This window comes from Fusarium proliferatum (genome assembly GCF_900067095.1).
Source record: "Fusarium proliferatum ET1 genome assembly, contig: FPRO_scaffold004, whole genome shotgun sequence".
NCBI classification, from domain to species: domain Eukaryota; kingdom Fungi; phylum Ascomycota; class Sordariomycetes; order Hypocreales; family Nectriaceae; genus Fusarium; species Fusarium proliferatum.
In genome coordinates this window covers 384,877-399,046 of record NW_022194793.1, presented here as the reverse complement: position 1 = coordinate 399,046, position 14,170 = coordinate 384,877, and the positions used below count along the sequence as shown (strand labels likewise).

General features: G+C 48.7%; 3 protein-coding genes across 3 annotated transcripts; all 3 read right to left on the bottom strand.

The window, feature by feature from the left end:
• Nucleotides 1-232: 232 nt before the first annotated feature.
• Nucleotides 233-3,407, bottom strand: FPRO_04330 (putative membrane coat complex Retromer, subunit VPS5/SNX1, Sorting nexins, and related PX domain-containing proteins; the record flags this gene model as incomplete). Its single annotated transcript, XM_031229829.1, has 7 exons — nucleotides 233-880; nucleotides 933-1,776; nucleotides 1,825-2,078; nucleotides 2,130-2,281; nucleotides 2,335-2,905; nucleotides 2,961-3,190; nucleotides 3,266-3,407. The coding sequence occupies 7 exons, from the start codon at nucleotides 3,405-3,407 to the stop codon at nucleotides 233-235; spliced, it is 2,841 nt and encodes a 946-aa protein (XP_031080026.1).
• A 2,067-nt stretch (nucleotides 3,408-5,474) lies between these two features.
• Nucleotides 5,475-6,604, bottom strand: FPRO_04329 (uncharacterized protein; the record flags this gene model as incomplete). The annotated part of the gene is made up of 2 exons (XM_031229827.1): nucleotides 5,475-6,132; nucleotides 6,186-6,604. The coding sequence occupies 2 exons, from the start codon at nucleotides 6,602-6,604 to the stop codon at nucleotides 5,475-5,477; spliced, it is 1,077 nt and encodes a 358-aa protein (XP_031080025.1).
• Nucleotides 6,605-7,537: 933 nt separating this feature from the next.
• FPRO_04328 (putative protein CGRA (conserved fungal nucleolar protein)) lies at nucleotides 7,538-8,009 on the bottom strand (the record flags this gene model as incomplete). The annotated part of the gene is made up of 3 exons (XM_031229826.1): nucleotides 7,538-7,678; nucleotides 7,733-7,878; nucleotides 7,937-8,009. The coding sequence occupies 3 exons, from the start codon at nucleotides 8,007-8,009 to the stop codon at nucleotides 7,538-7,540; spliced, it is 360 nt and encodes a 119-aa protein (XP_031080024.1).
• Nucleotides 8,010-14,170: the final 6,161 nt, after the last annotated feature.

Below are 14,170 nucleotides of genomic sequence, written 5' to 3'. Positions count from 1 at the left end.
TTAGACCTCTAAGGCCACAATAAAACATGAGGTACATCACATTCAAATACCAGGACATTTAATGAAGCAATTAAAGATAGAATCTTGACGTCTACTGGCTCTACCATTCTCCACCATTCCCTGACTCTATAATCATGGCGCTCTGTACATTTATACTGCCAGAATCAGCACAGCCAACTCCGTCTCGTTCTCCTAAGTAGTATGCAACCGCAACAAGGATATCTTACTAAATCTAATTCGATAATACCTCACGAAGCATGACCAGGAAATTGTCGGTCAGCTTGTGAACTTCTCCCACAGGAGGCTTAACGGGCTCTCCAGCGCTTCGTCGCAAGCGATCCTGTCGCTTGGCTCTGCGTCGCCTCTCAGCCTCGATGGGATCCAACTCATCTTCCGCTTCTGCCTCTGCCTCATCTTCTGAGCCATCATCATAAGCCATATCCTCGAGGTCTTCGCTGTCTAATCCAAAGTCTGATGAGTTGAAAGCCATCGCCGTTGGCATCATGTCACTTCCTGCATGGCCCTCGGCTGCCATCTTCTGTCTCGTTTTATCATTGTGCCACTTCTTTCGAGCCTCTTGCCATGCAATAAGAGAGTTGATCTCTGCAATTGCCTTGTCTTTATCCAGAATTCCAGCGCTGACACCGCCCTCGAACAAGGCGTTGACATTAAGGGTTCCGTTCTTAGGACCCTTTCGTAAGAACTCGAGGATACCTTCGATCCAGCCCATGAGCTGTGTGAAGAGGCCGTTATCGTGAGTATGCACTTCATGGACAAACTTGTAAAAGTTGTGCTCATGTCGTTGGCAAAGATCAATAAAAGCCTGAACAGTCTGGTTTGGATCCGCCGATGCGTCTTGCTCTCTGCACTTGTCCACGACCTATACATATGTTAGCATGCAGTTTCCAATCGGGGGTAGCTGCTTCGCTCACCTGGATCATGTCATCGATAAAGACAGCGAAGTCAGTAACACTATTGTACACGTTTGCCGACTTGTAGACTCGTACGAGAGGCTCGTAGAAGATGGTAAAGAGGTCTCGGAATAGCTGGAGGGTTACCGGCTCCTCGATCAACTGGAGCATCATCTCCTTATCCCTCTGTCTTGTGCACAGCTTCAAGTACTGCTTCATGTACGAAAACAGTTGAGCGCCCTGGCGCAGCTCCTCGTCGATATTCTCCACCGCGTTGTTGAAAGCGACATATGCGTTGTAGAGCCTCTGGATTTGCTCTCCTGTAAGCCCTGGTTCAATGAGATCAGATCTCATAATCGCCACGATCAAGTCCACATCATCTGCCTCAGCCTCTTCACGAATGGCGACCTTGATGTGTTCTTCAGCATGTGTGTACTTGTAGAGTTTGTCCGAGAAAACAGGATCGTCAATCTTGGTAGCGAGGATATCGATCGACTTTTGGAAGCTCTTAATACCATCGTTAAGCGTAAGTGAGAAAATTCTCTGCATCAATGACCGTGTACCAAATGGTTGGGCTAGGAAGATGTCCAAGACACCAGACATGACTGCTGCGGGGTTTGCAATTCGGATAACGTTCTTGATAACCGAGTATGGGATGAGAGAGTGAATACGTCTCGCCTGAGCAAAGAGCTCAGGGGAGTTGTCCTCAGCTAGGAAGAGGTGGTAAATGACGGCAGCAATCTCGATACGAAGCCACTCGGCAAACTTTCGATATTGGATACTAAGATCCTGGATCGTCTCCTTTTCCTTGATCTCTTTGAAGAGCATGGTAAGTCCGTTGTGTTCTACTATATCGCGACGGAACCTGGAAGATGTCAGCTCAGGCTAATGGCCGGTGTGGTTCAACACTCACTGTTCCATGTACTCATCAAGCTCGGCGGCTCGTTTCCTCGCGATTTCATAGAATTGCTTTTGCTCTTCTATGCGCTTCTCATCCACCTCTTTCCTTCGAAGAATATCTTCAACATCCTCGTCTGTGGGGGTAATGGGCTCGCCACTCAGAAAGTCTTGCATAGCCTTGGTATTAGCAAATTGGGGGTTGTGGAGTACAGATCGCAAGAACGCCCTAAGTGAAATCCTTTGGTTTTCACGCCATAGAACAACAGTCTATTTATCTCGTTAGTTGGCTATGAAAGTCGTGTATTGTATCACCCATACCTCTGATTTATCTGACTTATCTGAATCCTGGCGGACGGCAGGGCTAAGTCTTCCTCCCTCAGTGGACACGCGAGGAGATGGAACTCTAGGGGAATTAAGCCCCTTGGATCGATTCGATCTAAATGATGCCGCAGACCCAGCCCTACGGTGACCTTCATAAAGTTAGCATAAGTAAGACATCCAACAGAAACGGGGTGGGTCGTACCAGGCGTCAACATAGATGAATAGCCATTAGGTCTTGTCGAAACTGAAGAAATGGAGGAAGCATCTGATTCGTTTCCGTTGCTGAACATGGATGTAAAGGCGATAGTTGTTGTAGTATCTGACTTGTTCTTCTTGGGCATTTCTGGGACGACTCGACCAGGAAGCTCTTGTCGCAATCGGCTGTGAAGTTTGGCAAAGTCGCTATATCTTCGACCAACATAGTGCTCCAATTCTCCCTTCTTCTTGATACGCAGAATAAATTCGGCGTGTTTGTGCTTGCGGATCGTATGCTTGACCTGGGTGACTCGCACGCCTGCGACATTGACATCCCAGCCATTAATGTAGTTGCCCTCGGGCAGAGTATGCATAACACCAGTGTCGATAGCATTGCTGTCAACAATCTCAATCTCTGAAAACCGAATGCGCTCCTCGAATCCTGACGATGTTCCAATTCCAGAGACCATCATAAGCTCAACCAGTTTCCTGGCCTTGATGGCGAGTTTTCGTCGCTTCGTCTCCTCTAGGCGATCCTCCGACGATGAAATCTGCTTTCCTGCGAACGACTCGAGGAACTGTAGTTCGTTAGCATCAGATCGACCATGGACAAATCGCGTCATCATTACTCACCACTTGAAGCTTGTCCTGCCAGAACTCCTTCTCGCGCGCCTTATCAAGGAAGGGAAAGTCGCGAACATGGTGGACGAAGATGTAACGCAGAATGGGCAGTTCGGATTCTTCAGGAGGGACTTCACCATGATCGGATCGAAATGGCGCGCCGAAGCGCTGGAGGGCGGTGGTAGAGTTGAGTTCGTTTATTTCCCACTTTACCTGCTCCGAAATAAGCTCTCTCTTGAGGTCTAATACGTAAAGGCATATATCAGCATCTGGTAAACCGCATTTAGTCGCAAATTACTGCGCATTGCAACACTTACAGTGTTCTTGCTTGCCGGTCAACGTCTGGCCTGGTGGCGGCGTAGCATCTTGCTTTGATCGCACTGGGAGGTCAACGGTAGATGGAGGATTCGCGGGAGCATCCTCAACAACTGCGGGCGTATCTCTGGCCTCAGCAGCCATGTCTCTTGCGCAACAATCGATTATAGGGAGCTTTTCGTGTATGTCTTGTAAGGGAGAGAAAGGTATTTCACGTTCAGAAGGTAGGCCGCTATCAATGTCCGTTGTAAATTGATATCGATGTATGTAGAAGACTCGGCGAAGTTGGGGTAGGTATATTTGCGTCAGAAGAACGTCCGGAATATTGTTGGCTTGGTCTGCTTTCGTTTGGCGGGGCAAAGCTGCAGTAAGCTTCCATCGTTAGTACTGGACGCTAAAAAGCGCCTTATGGGGCGCAGCTACGTAATGTTGTCGGCTGTTGATAGGGACTCACATCAGCGTCTGCTTCAGGGTATCACGAACGGAACGGCCAAAGGAACAGAACCTCAAGTGATGAAGCTTTTCTTCCTTTGCATTATAGACCTCAACCTTTTTAAGGTACTCCTCACGCTGTGCACTTGCGTGTAATAAGCGCCAAAACGAGGGGCATGACGTGTGTCGCCAAGTACCAAGCCACTCGCCCAGACTCTCACAACCCTGCTTTTTCGGGTCCTTTTTGCCGTGTTATGGAAGCCCGGCATGACAGTCAAACTTTTTTGATATCAGACTAATGTAACGGCTATTGAGTTTCTGGTATGGTCAATGGTCCTGGGCGCCTAATGTAAGGCTGAACAGACATTTTAGTGATGAATTATTATCAATACGAAGGGGGCTTTCATACAATCTATAGACTGATGCCAAGCAACTCCCAACGGGCCTTTGTTGTAAGGAGTTCTCTAGCTTCATAGACTCGCGGTTTTTGGACTCCCTATCCGCTGCCGAAAACTGTCAACACTACAGTGACGACGACTCATCTCGTTTGATCAGCCCGTTTGATCAGCCCGTTTGATCAGCCCGTTCGGCATCTAAAACAGGCAGCCGATCCTGTTGGTTGATCCGAATATCAGTCTCATTTCGACCTCGATGAATATAAATAAGCCACGCCGGCCACGGTGATATCCACTCCATCTGCGTTGACATTGTGGCTGCTGAGAACTTGGACCAAGCACGGGATTACGCCGTGGAATAATAAGAGATTGGGCATTTCTTACGAGTAAGCCAATCATCGAAATGTGTACCAGAATGGGGAATCAGAGGGAGATTCTTTTGCCCCGCCACGATGAGTTACGCAATGCCGAGTCTGTGCTTTATTGACCAGCTCCGTACATGAGTTGCTTAATGGGAACGTTCCGGACATTATTTACGATATGTCACAGCCCTGGGAGGCTCTTAATATCTGGTCTCCCTGTTAATTTCGATGGTGTCGGGTAGCCTTGCCTTCAGTAAATAAAGTCACAAAGAAGCTCAAAACGCTCTGTCTAGGTTCTGGGCTCATCAGCACGGTTTCACGGAGAACGTTCGGCCGTTGTCGACCAATTCGATTCCCTAATCCTTGGCAATTTGGGTCAAAGCAGAGCTGTACCAAACCATTGGGGGACTGACTCCGGGACACGGCTCGGCGGTGGGGGTGACACGGAGGCTCCGAAGTGTGGCGCCGGAAGCGGCCCGGCGCAGGAGTTGTTGGCTTGAACAGGGAAAACGGAGATGTTCCTAATGAGAGAGCTAGGTAGGTATATTAGCATCACAAATTATCAATAACCTATGGAATAAGAGTCAGCGACACGAATGTCAGGCTTGACATGCCTATAGGCATCCAGTGAGCGAGGACACGTGGGATTCTCGTTAGTTTGAGCAATGCAAACATGCCAGATGCCTCATATCTATGTAGCAATGATCGCATGCCACCGTTATCTACGATGCTTGTAATAGCCGCGTACAGAATTGGCCTCGGTGTTAGTGATTGTGCATCGAGTCGATGCTCTTTGAAAGATTTCTTGTGACTGATGTAGGGTAAGTTGATCGACCACAATTGGCTTTATCTACAAACCAAAGGATATATCGATATTGAGGTAGTGCTTTATTGAAGAACAATCTCGATGTGAATCAACTATCTATTAAAATCCTGCCAGTACAAAGGGAATCAATGAGCTATGCGATGTGCGCGCTATGATGGGTATCGAATGAAAGCAATTAAAACGAGAACCGACAATTTCACAGTTCGTCGAAAACACGAAGCTCCTCCTCTGCATGCGTATGCACCTGCTTCCTCTTCGAATATGGAATACCGCTCTTCTCAGGTCTTCGGAGAGACAATGATGAATGTGCCGCTCCCTTATGCGACTGGATGATAGACTCTGCAACACGAGGTGTGCTCGAGTTATCACTACCCAAAAGGGAACTATGTCTTGAGACATACTGAGCACCGAAGAACAGAACCACCACTGCAAGGAACACAACCGTGATGCATATGATGATAGCTCTCAACCTCAGCCGTGTCTTGTCCTGGGACTCCTTGTCTAGACGCTCCCAGAGCTCAACTTGCTCTCGGACAATATCGACTCGATCGCTGAGAGCGCGGATCCTTGCGCGGCCATCTTGGACACGGGTCGTGAGTGATTCGATGTTCTCCTGGTGCTCCTTGAACTGACCCATTGCTGCAATCTGCGATGTGATATCGTTTTCAATCTCACAAGCGTCCTTCTCAAAATTTCGATGGATGTTCTGAGACTCCTCCGCCAACTCTTTCAAGGCGGAAACAGTCGACTGGAGTGTACTCATCTTCTCAAGAACCGCATAGTATGTCTCGTCAAGTCGCCGGGCTGTGGACGTAGAGAAGGATCCAAGCTCGACCAGGGATTGCTTCAGGCCCCTATGAATGCGTCAGCTATACAGCACCAGACAAGGATATTTGCAGCATCTTACTCGACCTGAGAGGACGTTTTAGCCTGATCTTCCAATATCTTCTCCTTGGTCTTGGGTTCCGGGGGAGCAAGGACGATAAGAGCTCTGTTCTCCTCCTCTCGCGAAAGCATCAAGCTTGGCCTCCGACTCTGATCGGGGCTCATGTACGGCGTGACGCCTTCCGAGCGTGTCATGATGTCTATTGATGCTCTGCCTTGATATTGTGGGTTCGCAGATACGGGATGTGAGATTGAGATGTGGTGCGGATGCACGGCGCGGTCCTCATTATATCGATCGCGTTCTTTCTTCTCTCGGCGGCCGAGCTTCACGGGCGACGCGAGCTCGGTGATGGATCGTTTCAACTGATGTCGGCTGCTGGAACGAACACTGGAGACCGAGTTTGTAGAGTCTCGGGGACTCGTAAAGCCTGCTGAGGCCATGGCGTGAGCGGTATTTCCCCGTTGGTAGTGTGGCTGATCCCGATTCGTCCTGCCTGCAGCTATTGTGACCGTACTGTAGGTCGTGAGAAAAACTCTATGCCTGGACCCTGTGACGCATGAATTGGTGGGTTACCCAAAGAGGGTTTGGAGCAGTAGAATTCCAGGTTTGTTGCGTGGTTGCATCAGGCGATCGTCGAATGGTCAACTTCGGGTGTGGTTTAGTGGACCCCTGCAAACCGGCAGTTTCACATGTCACTTGAATTGTAGATGCATACAAGATCGAAACATCTCCACATGAGATGCGGATAGTATCCGAATACGTTTTCAATAGTATCAGATGCTGGTAGACGTATATAGTCTTCCTTTCGAAGTATTGAAAACAGCTCGAATGTCATGGCATGTGCTATCGGTTGGTCAAGCTCAGAATGGTGTCATAGTCACCACGATATCCACAATGGCGGTCTTTAAGTAAGACCAAGATCCCCAAAGAAACCAGTAGATGGATGGCTAGGATGGGTCTACTAGAAGGTTCACGCATGTTGCTTTCGTCAACTTGGAATTTTAGATCTCTGGACCTCATGTCATTGTGCTCCCCTGAAACTTTTTAGTTGGCTGTCCTACAACAAAAGAATCTCAGCTAGAGCTCGACTCAGTCCCGAATCAGCCGATATATGAATTCATGATGAATATGATTTTTTGAAATCTTTAATCACATGAAGACGAATAACCACTCGATAGTCAGAGAACTCGTTAGCTGATCTGCCAAGATTTGATCGCATATTCCAACGCCCAGGTATATTGTGCTGCTCCCGTGTTGTCTAACCTAATCTTTCCATTTCAAGTTGTAGTCTGAGGTATACCGCATCGTAAATCATAGTGCTGTCGATGTACGTCTGCTCCAATCAAATTTCAACCACCAAAGCCTTCCCAAGATCATGAGTTGATTAGCTTGTTTCGCTTCTCCTTGCGCTTTAGTCGCTCGACTCGCTTCTTGTGCATCTTCTCGGCCATCTTCTCGTATCGCTCAGCCTCCTCCTTCTTTGCTCGCTTCTCCTTAATGGCTGCAATCTTGCGCTGTTTCTTAATTTAGATCATGTTTCGTCTAATGTGAGGAGAATCTGGGCCTACCTGGCGCTCCTGTTCCTTCTCGTCCTTCATCTCCTTCTCCTTGGCCTTGACTTGCGCCATGAGAGCTCGCTCTTGCGTTCGCTTCTCGTATGACTTCAGTCCAGCGGTAGGTCGGAAGGCCTTTTTGGGGGCATGCCATTGCTTGCCTACGGAACAGTTAGCTTGGTGAATCCATATACAACCCATGCTGGGGGTTGATGTTACCATTCTTGCGCATGCCGAGAGTCTTTTCCGCCGCAGGAGCGGGAGTCAAGTTTGTTTTCTCCGTATCAGACATACTGTTGCTGTGTATCTGTCTTTGATACCGAGGCGTGTCGTTTGAGCGATCTTGCGCGCTCACCAATTTTTCTGCCAGTCAAAAAATGTTGCAGCGGGGCACTATCCTAGAGGCGGTGAGGATCACGATAAAACTGTGGCTGTGCGCCCCCACATTTGGTCCAGAACTGTGGCTCAAATCAAGGGTCCAGGGACCTCCCCACACTTTAATTCAGGGGCAGATAAGGGGGCGATCTTGTCACGTCGCTTGGTGCTTTTGTTTCACGATCGGAAGACTTCTGGCCCCTACAGATGAAATCCTGATAATAATCAAAGGTTGAACTGGCCTCGGTTCGGTTATTCCTTGCTCCATTTAATAGTTCGTCCGTCTGGCTTTTTTCGGCGCTGACGAGTCTTCCAATAATGTGCCATCCCGTCCCTGCTTAACTGTCAGTCGAGGGAGAATCTACGCTATTGGCTACGTCTTTCAGCTGTGAACTTGTAAGCCTCAGATCCAGTAAGCGGAGCAAAAAGACCCGAGACCTTCAAGGAAAGGGCTAATAATACCAATCAAATCTTCTAAACCTTATACTCTGTGGTCACCCAAGTATTTTTGTCACTCAAGATCGTGGTCTTGGGGTTTCCTTACCTCCCCTAGCCACCCAAGGTTTACAAGGATTTCTAGTTTTGCAGTTTCTCGCAGGTGGCTTTGACTTCGATGCATGGAAGCTAACCGTTAAGATGCTGATCAAGTGATGTGATTGGAGCAGGGGTAATGAATGACTGTTCGTATTGCCAGCTGCATGTCCGTTTACGTTCATGTCAGGCATCTGTCTGTATGAAAGGGGGGCCAACCGTATGAGTATGCATCAAGGAAGATGGCCTCGGCCAAACCATGAGCCTATTACTGTCCAAAAGCATGTTGTTGACGTACGCACTCCAATGGTGCTTACTATGTAATTAGATTAATTAACAGTATTGCAAATACATGCGTGTAATTGCCGTGCATCATTAGATTACAGAGACATTTCCGAAAGGCAGAGATATTACAATGTGGAGTCTTGTGAGAGACATTTCGAAGGAAGCGTCCATCATAAGGCTACAACTGAGAACATGCTATGAGAGACTATGGATGAACACCTATATTGACGCGAGGATTAATCGGGCTCATCGTAATCAGCATCCATGACACTACAATGTCATAGTGGGACACGACTGATGCGGGTTAGAAGCCAGATTAGGCCATGTTCCTTCGGTATCGTGGCCGAATCCTACATAAATGACATCCCGTCTATCATGGGTCCAGAGCCAAGGCCACGAAATGACGATGAACCATCGCGTGCTAAATTCGGGTATTTCTCAACCCCATTAAAAACACGGTAGATATTTTTGGGAATCTGTCCTGTCCTGTCCGAGGCCTCCTTCACCGCAACGCAGGGAGATGGATCTCATGACGGAATGAAGAGGAAATCGTAATTAGCTGGGCAAATTGGCTTATTACCGTTGCAGATAATAATAGGAATGCCGCCCGTGTCGAGCGGGATAACATAGCTTCCTCGTTGAGATGTTGGCGAGATTGCTTATGCATATAAGAAAGCCTTCATTTCATCGCGATGCGCCTGAGGGAGGTTATTCGTGGATGAGCTGAACGGTGGCAGGCTGACCTGAGATGGGATTTGCCAGCCTCTTTTTTCTTCTCGACCGTGAAAATGGCCGATTATGAGTGCACGGTGGAGCAAAACGGGGGAATTCGAAGGCTCGAAAGAGGGAGAATCCTTGTATAGTGGCTTAGCTGGTGGACCTGGCTCCATGAGAGAGTCTGCCCATGAACCCCCAGGTCTGGGCAAGACACGAGGGATGAAAGAGAGACATGAGGAGTCAATGTTACAAGGTGCCAAAACTGACCCTTGGCAGGCACCGTATGCATGCAGATTTGTAGAGCTTGTAGAGCTGTGATATCATGCAATTGCTTGGTTTGCCAACACACAATTGTCACGACAACCATCGATCAACAGATGCAACTTGTGTTTTGTCTAAATTGTTCCGCCATGCTTAATTTAGGCGTTGTCGAGTCTTTGAACACCGTCCCGTCTTGTTTATACCGAGTTCGGCCATATTCCCGATGCGCCAAGTACCTTGAGATCATTTTAGTCTGTGCATGATTTGGCGGTGTCGTCGGATATTGGTGTAGATCTGACGTTAAATATGATTATCAGGCAGGCCAGGATAACCTTTGTTGGGGAAGCAGTGTATAAGCGCGTAGAGCAATAGATTGTCAATGCAATTCAATTCGAGATCAAAATTGTTGCCATTGTTACACGGGAGGGGCGCCTGTCATTTCAAGCTCGGTAACTGTCAACACTCGGATTGAGTTTGTTGAAACAAACCATCCATGATAGAGACAGCTCCATGATCAACCCGTCGGCTTGTCTGACGTGCTGTGAATTTAGAAAAGCAATTAATTAGACAGTGAATCAAAGCAAAAGCCAATCAGGATGCAGTCTGATACCGTTGCCTTGGTGAACTTCCCGTCCCAGATGAACAAGGCAAAGTGCTTTTTGTACAAATGTCCCTGCACGCACAGATGGGCACCAGCCTCAGCCTCAACCGCATCCGTCATCAGCTGCCACATCTTTCAAGGTCTCAATCAAGGAATGACTTTCAGGTACGGGTGTCAGTGTGGGAATAGACAAGGGGGATTAAGGCTGTTCCTGGCCCCGTGCGTAGCGAGGATGGCGTTAAGCTGGGACTATAACCAAGATCAAGGCTTTCCACTGACCGAGATGTCAGTATGATGAGAAAATGTAAATAGCAAAACAAGTAACTGGTGATACGCTCGGCAAACAGCTTTCCCGTTGAGATACAATGGGTCAGTCGACTGACCCCATCTGTCAAGATCTAAAATCGGAACTCTTTGGCCTGTAAACCAGAGCGCTCGGACGAGGGCAGTACGTAATCTTCAAGGGCTCCTGGCAACCCTGTTGATAGATCACAACCTAACTAACTTGATAAGTCCTGGGGTCATTGTTCTGATGAATCGGTTTGTTGTGGTCGTGTTCTCGACTTCGTAATCTCTGACCTGGTCAGGCCGATGGGCCAGGTGGCCTGCCAGCTCACCCTGGACAGATCTCAGGTCAACCAACGGGGGAAGAAGGAAAAAGCAACGGATAAGAACTCAATAAAACCCGCAAATGCAAAATACCTAACACAACACAGCACAACACAACACAACAGATATGCGCTCCGCCATACTGTATACAGCATCGTATTGTATCTTTCTGGGCTCTTGTGGCGCATAGCAGTTGACGACTGGTTCTAGCCCCGATTCATCATGCAAGCCATGTCTCGTCTGTACGATAGTTTACACGGTTGGTGTGAATTAGTGAGGATGAGAGTGGATAGATATACATAAGCCTGCTTTGTTTCTGACAAGGCGTGTTGGCGGCGGATGGCTCGGCACTATCACATAGTAATATGAATTCATGATTGTTGCATGCGGAAACTATCGTGTCGTGTGAACTCCCTACCTTAACTTTAGTTGTTGTGGTGTTTCAATGGAAGGTACCGTTGATCTAGGTCCCGCCTCTTCTTGAGATCGATCTGTTCGTTGGTGGCTGCCTACTACAACAGCCTCCTGGTCTCTCAGTGGATATGATTGGCCTCTGACTTACACCAGATCAAGGTACAGCTGAGTATGGGTTGCAGAGAAATCACCGAAAACTTTGTACAGCGACACAAATGCAAAATCAATCATGCATCTTACGATAATTTCTAGGCGAAGGCTGCGCCAGAAACCTTTGTTCAAGACAAATCGTCGAATCCTCTGGCCGTGAAGCTTTCCCGCTCATGTATCACCGACCTCTTGGACCGGTACAGACGTTCCGCCAGGCCGTCGATAAGAGAGACCTGCTGATTGAAGCTAACTCGGGCCCATGAATTGTATTCTCAAAGTGGCCAGCCGGTTATCATCCGAATCCTGACCTGCAGCTGCCCGCTGACCACCAAACGGTAGCAATGCTTATTGCAACTCAGCCGGTCGCTAATCGACTGGGATCTCTTCCTGTTCGCAGCGTTTGATGGTGTGAACAACTTCTAGCTAGCTTCTTTTCAGAGTTTGGCAAATGTCTGAAGAAACGACTTTCGTGATAGTTATCTATGATGCCTCGCCAAGGCCATCGATACTTGATTTCCATGCGCAACCGCCAAGGCCGTTAGATTGTCGCGGCCATTGAGCAAGACATCGTGCCGCCCGCTGTAACCGTTACTCATCCCTTGACCTCCACTTTGGTGTTCGCCTCCCCCGCTCTCAAACCTGGAGGCCATCCTGGTAAAGGCGCTTGGTGAGTTTGGGCATGGGAGGATTGAAGATCATCGATATGGAGCATCGGGAATAACTACAATAGAGAGTCGAGTCTCTTCACACGATGGAGTTGTCCTTCCAACATGAATTAGGTTCAACGCTTGATGTCACTTGCTCAAGATTGCTCCGTTGCATCTTCCTCCATCTGTCGTGGGCTTGCAGCGCTTTTGTCTGCATGCACAAGTGCACCTTAGGTGCAGGTACACGGCGCGCACTGAGGGTGACATGGGCAGGGTTGTTAAGTGGCCCCTGACAGAAACAGCAGACGAATAACAGAGGCCTGCAGCGCCCAACAGAGCAGCAGGAACCACCTCGAGAGCGTTCGCAGCGCCGCGAACGAACAAGGAGCCAGGGGATACTTTGTAGTCGACCTACGAGGTCACAGTGCAGATGTGGACTTGGAGTCTCACGTATCGATATTGACAGTACCTGTTATGAGATGGTGACCGCCATGAAAGTGCACCACTGCAGTTGATGAAGATCAATATCCATGATGGTAATGTTGTCCTGTTTCAGTAAGATTGGGCGAGGAGCAGAAGGGTTTGTTCATGGCTTATAGCGCAATAAAAAGATTATGCTCTTGTCAGATTGTCATGAATAGCAGAGATAGATTAATTGATATTTGACAGCATAAGATGGCATATCCGAAAATTATTATCGTCCAGTCAAGACAGTAACAAGAAGAATGACCGCTTGGTGCAATTTGCCTCAAGGACAACACAGTGCGGGTCAGGTTTTGGCGTGGATGAAAAAGAAAAGCTCCACCACCAAGCGGAGTCGAGGAGGCCCGGCCGCCCCTGGAGAGGCAGAATTCATGAAGGGAAGGAAACCCAGGTCTAGCGAAGGGGTGCCTGGGTGCTTACCGCTGCCGCCTTGGAAGAATGAAAGTCAGAACAAACGACAAACGCAAGGACTGTCTATATGTGTTTTTGATAAGACTCCCTTGGACATGTATGCCCAGATATTCTCCACGTTTTAGTACAGTAGGTGTTTTCACAATGCATCAGACTGCACACATGTTACCAAAAAGTAGCATAGTTGATCACACACAATCCCTTTTGGGTTCCCTCGGCTTCTTGATCGGGTCACCCTAACACCGAGTCGATTCATGAACCGCCTTCCACTGGCATCCACTCGATCCAATCTTGGCAGCCAACACGGGCAGCTGGAGTCCCCGAGAGAGGTGGCGCCCCTTGGCCATGTCGTGTCTCTCTCGAGTGTGGACTGTGGATGCCAGGGCGGATTGTCCAGGACCACGCCGGCAAGCCAGGTACCTGGACTAAGAACTAAGAGACTAGGGATTAGGGATCATGAACTACCAAGACTAGGGGGCCTACCTTTGGGCCTGGGGCCTGGCCAAAGTTGGAAGGAAGCGCAGAGGTACTAGAGATGCATGTCCTCCCTGGCCATTTCCGGCCGTCCACTCGCAGTCGTGTTGGTTGCAGCGGTACCTGCCCATACGTACCCCCATCACAGTTGGCAGTGGGGACCCCTTGCACTTGCATACACTTGCGCTTGCTGGGCGTGGCTGAACACAAGTGCATTTGGCTTTACCTCTTTCCCTCTGGCCTACCTTTTATCACGAAATCGCGTTTTATCCCCCCCTCCCCCGTCCCGTCCCGTCCTCTCTTCTTCATCTCTCCGGCCGCACCTCAAATCGAAAACGCCGCCTTTGCGAGCGAAGATTTTCTTTCTTCCTCCTCCCGACCTCTTCCTTCTTGGTGCGATTCCAGTTGCTCTCTTGTTTTTGTAGAGTTGCGCTGGTCTTGGCCGTCCACTCCTTTTCTTTACATACCATAGTTTTAACATCCACCATTCGAGTT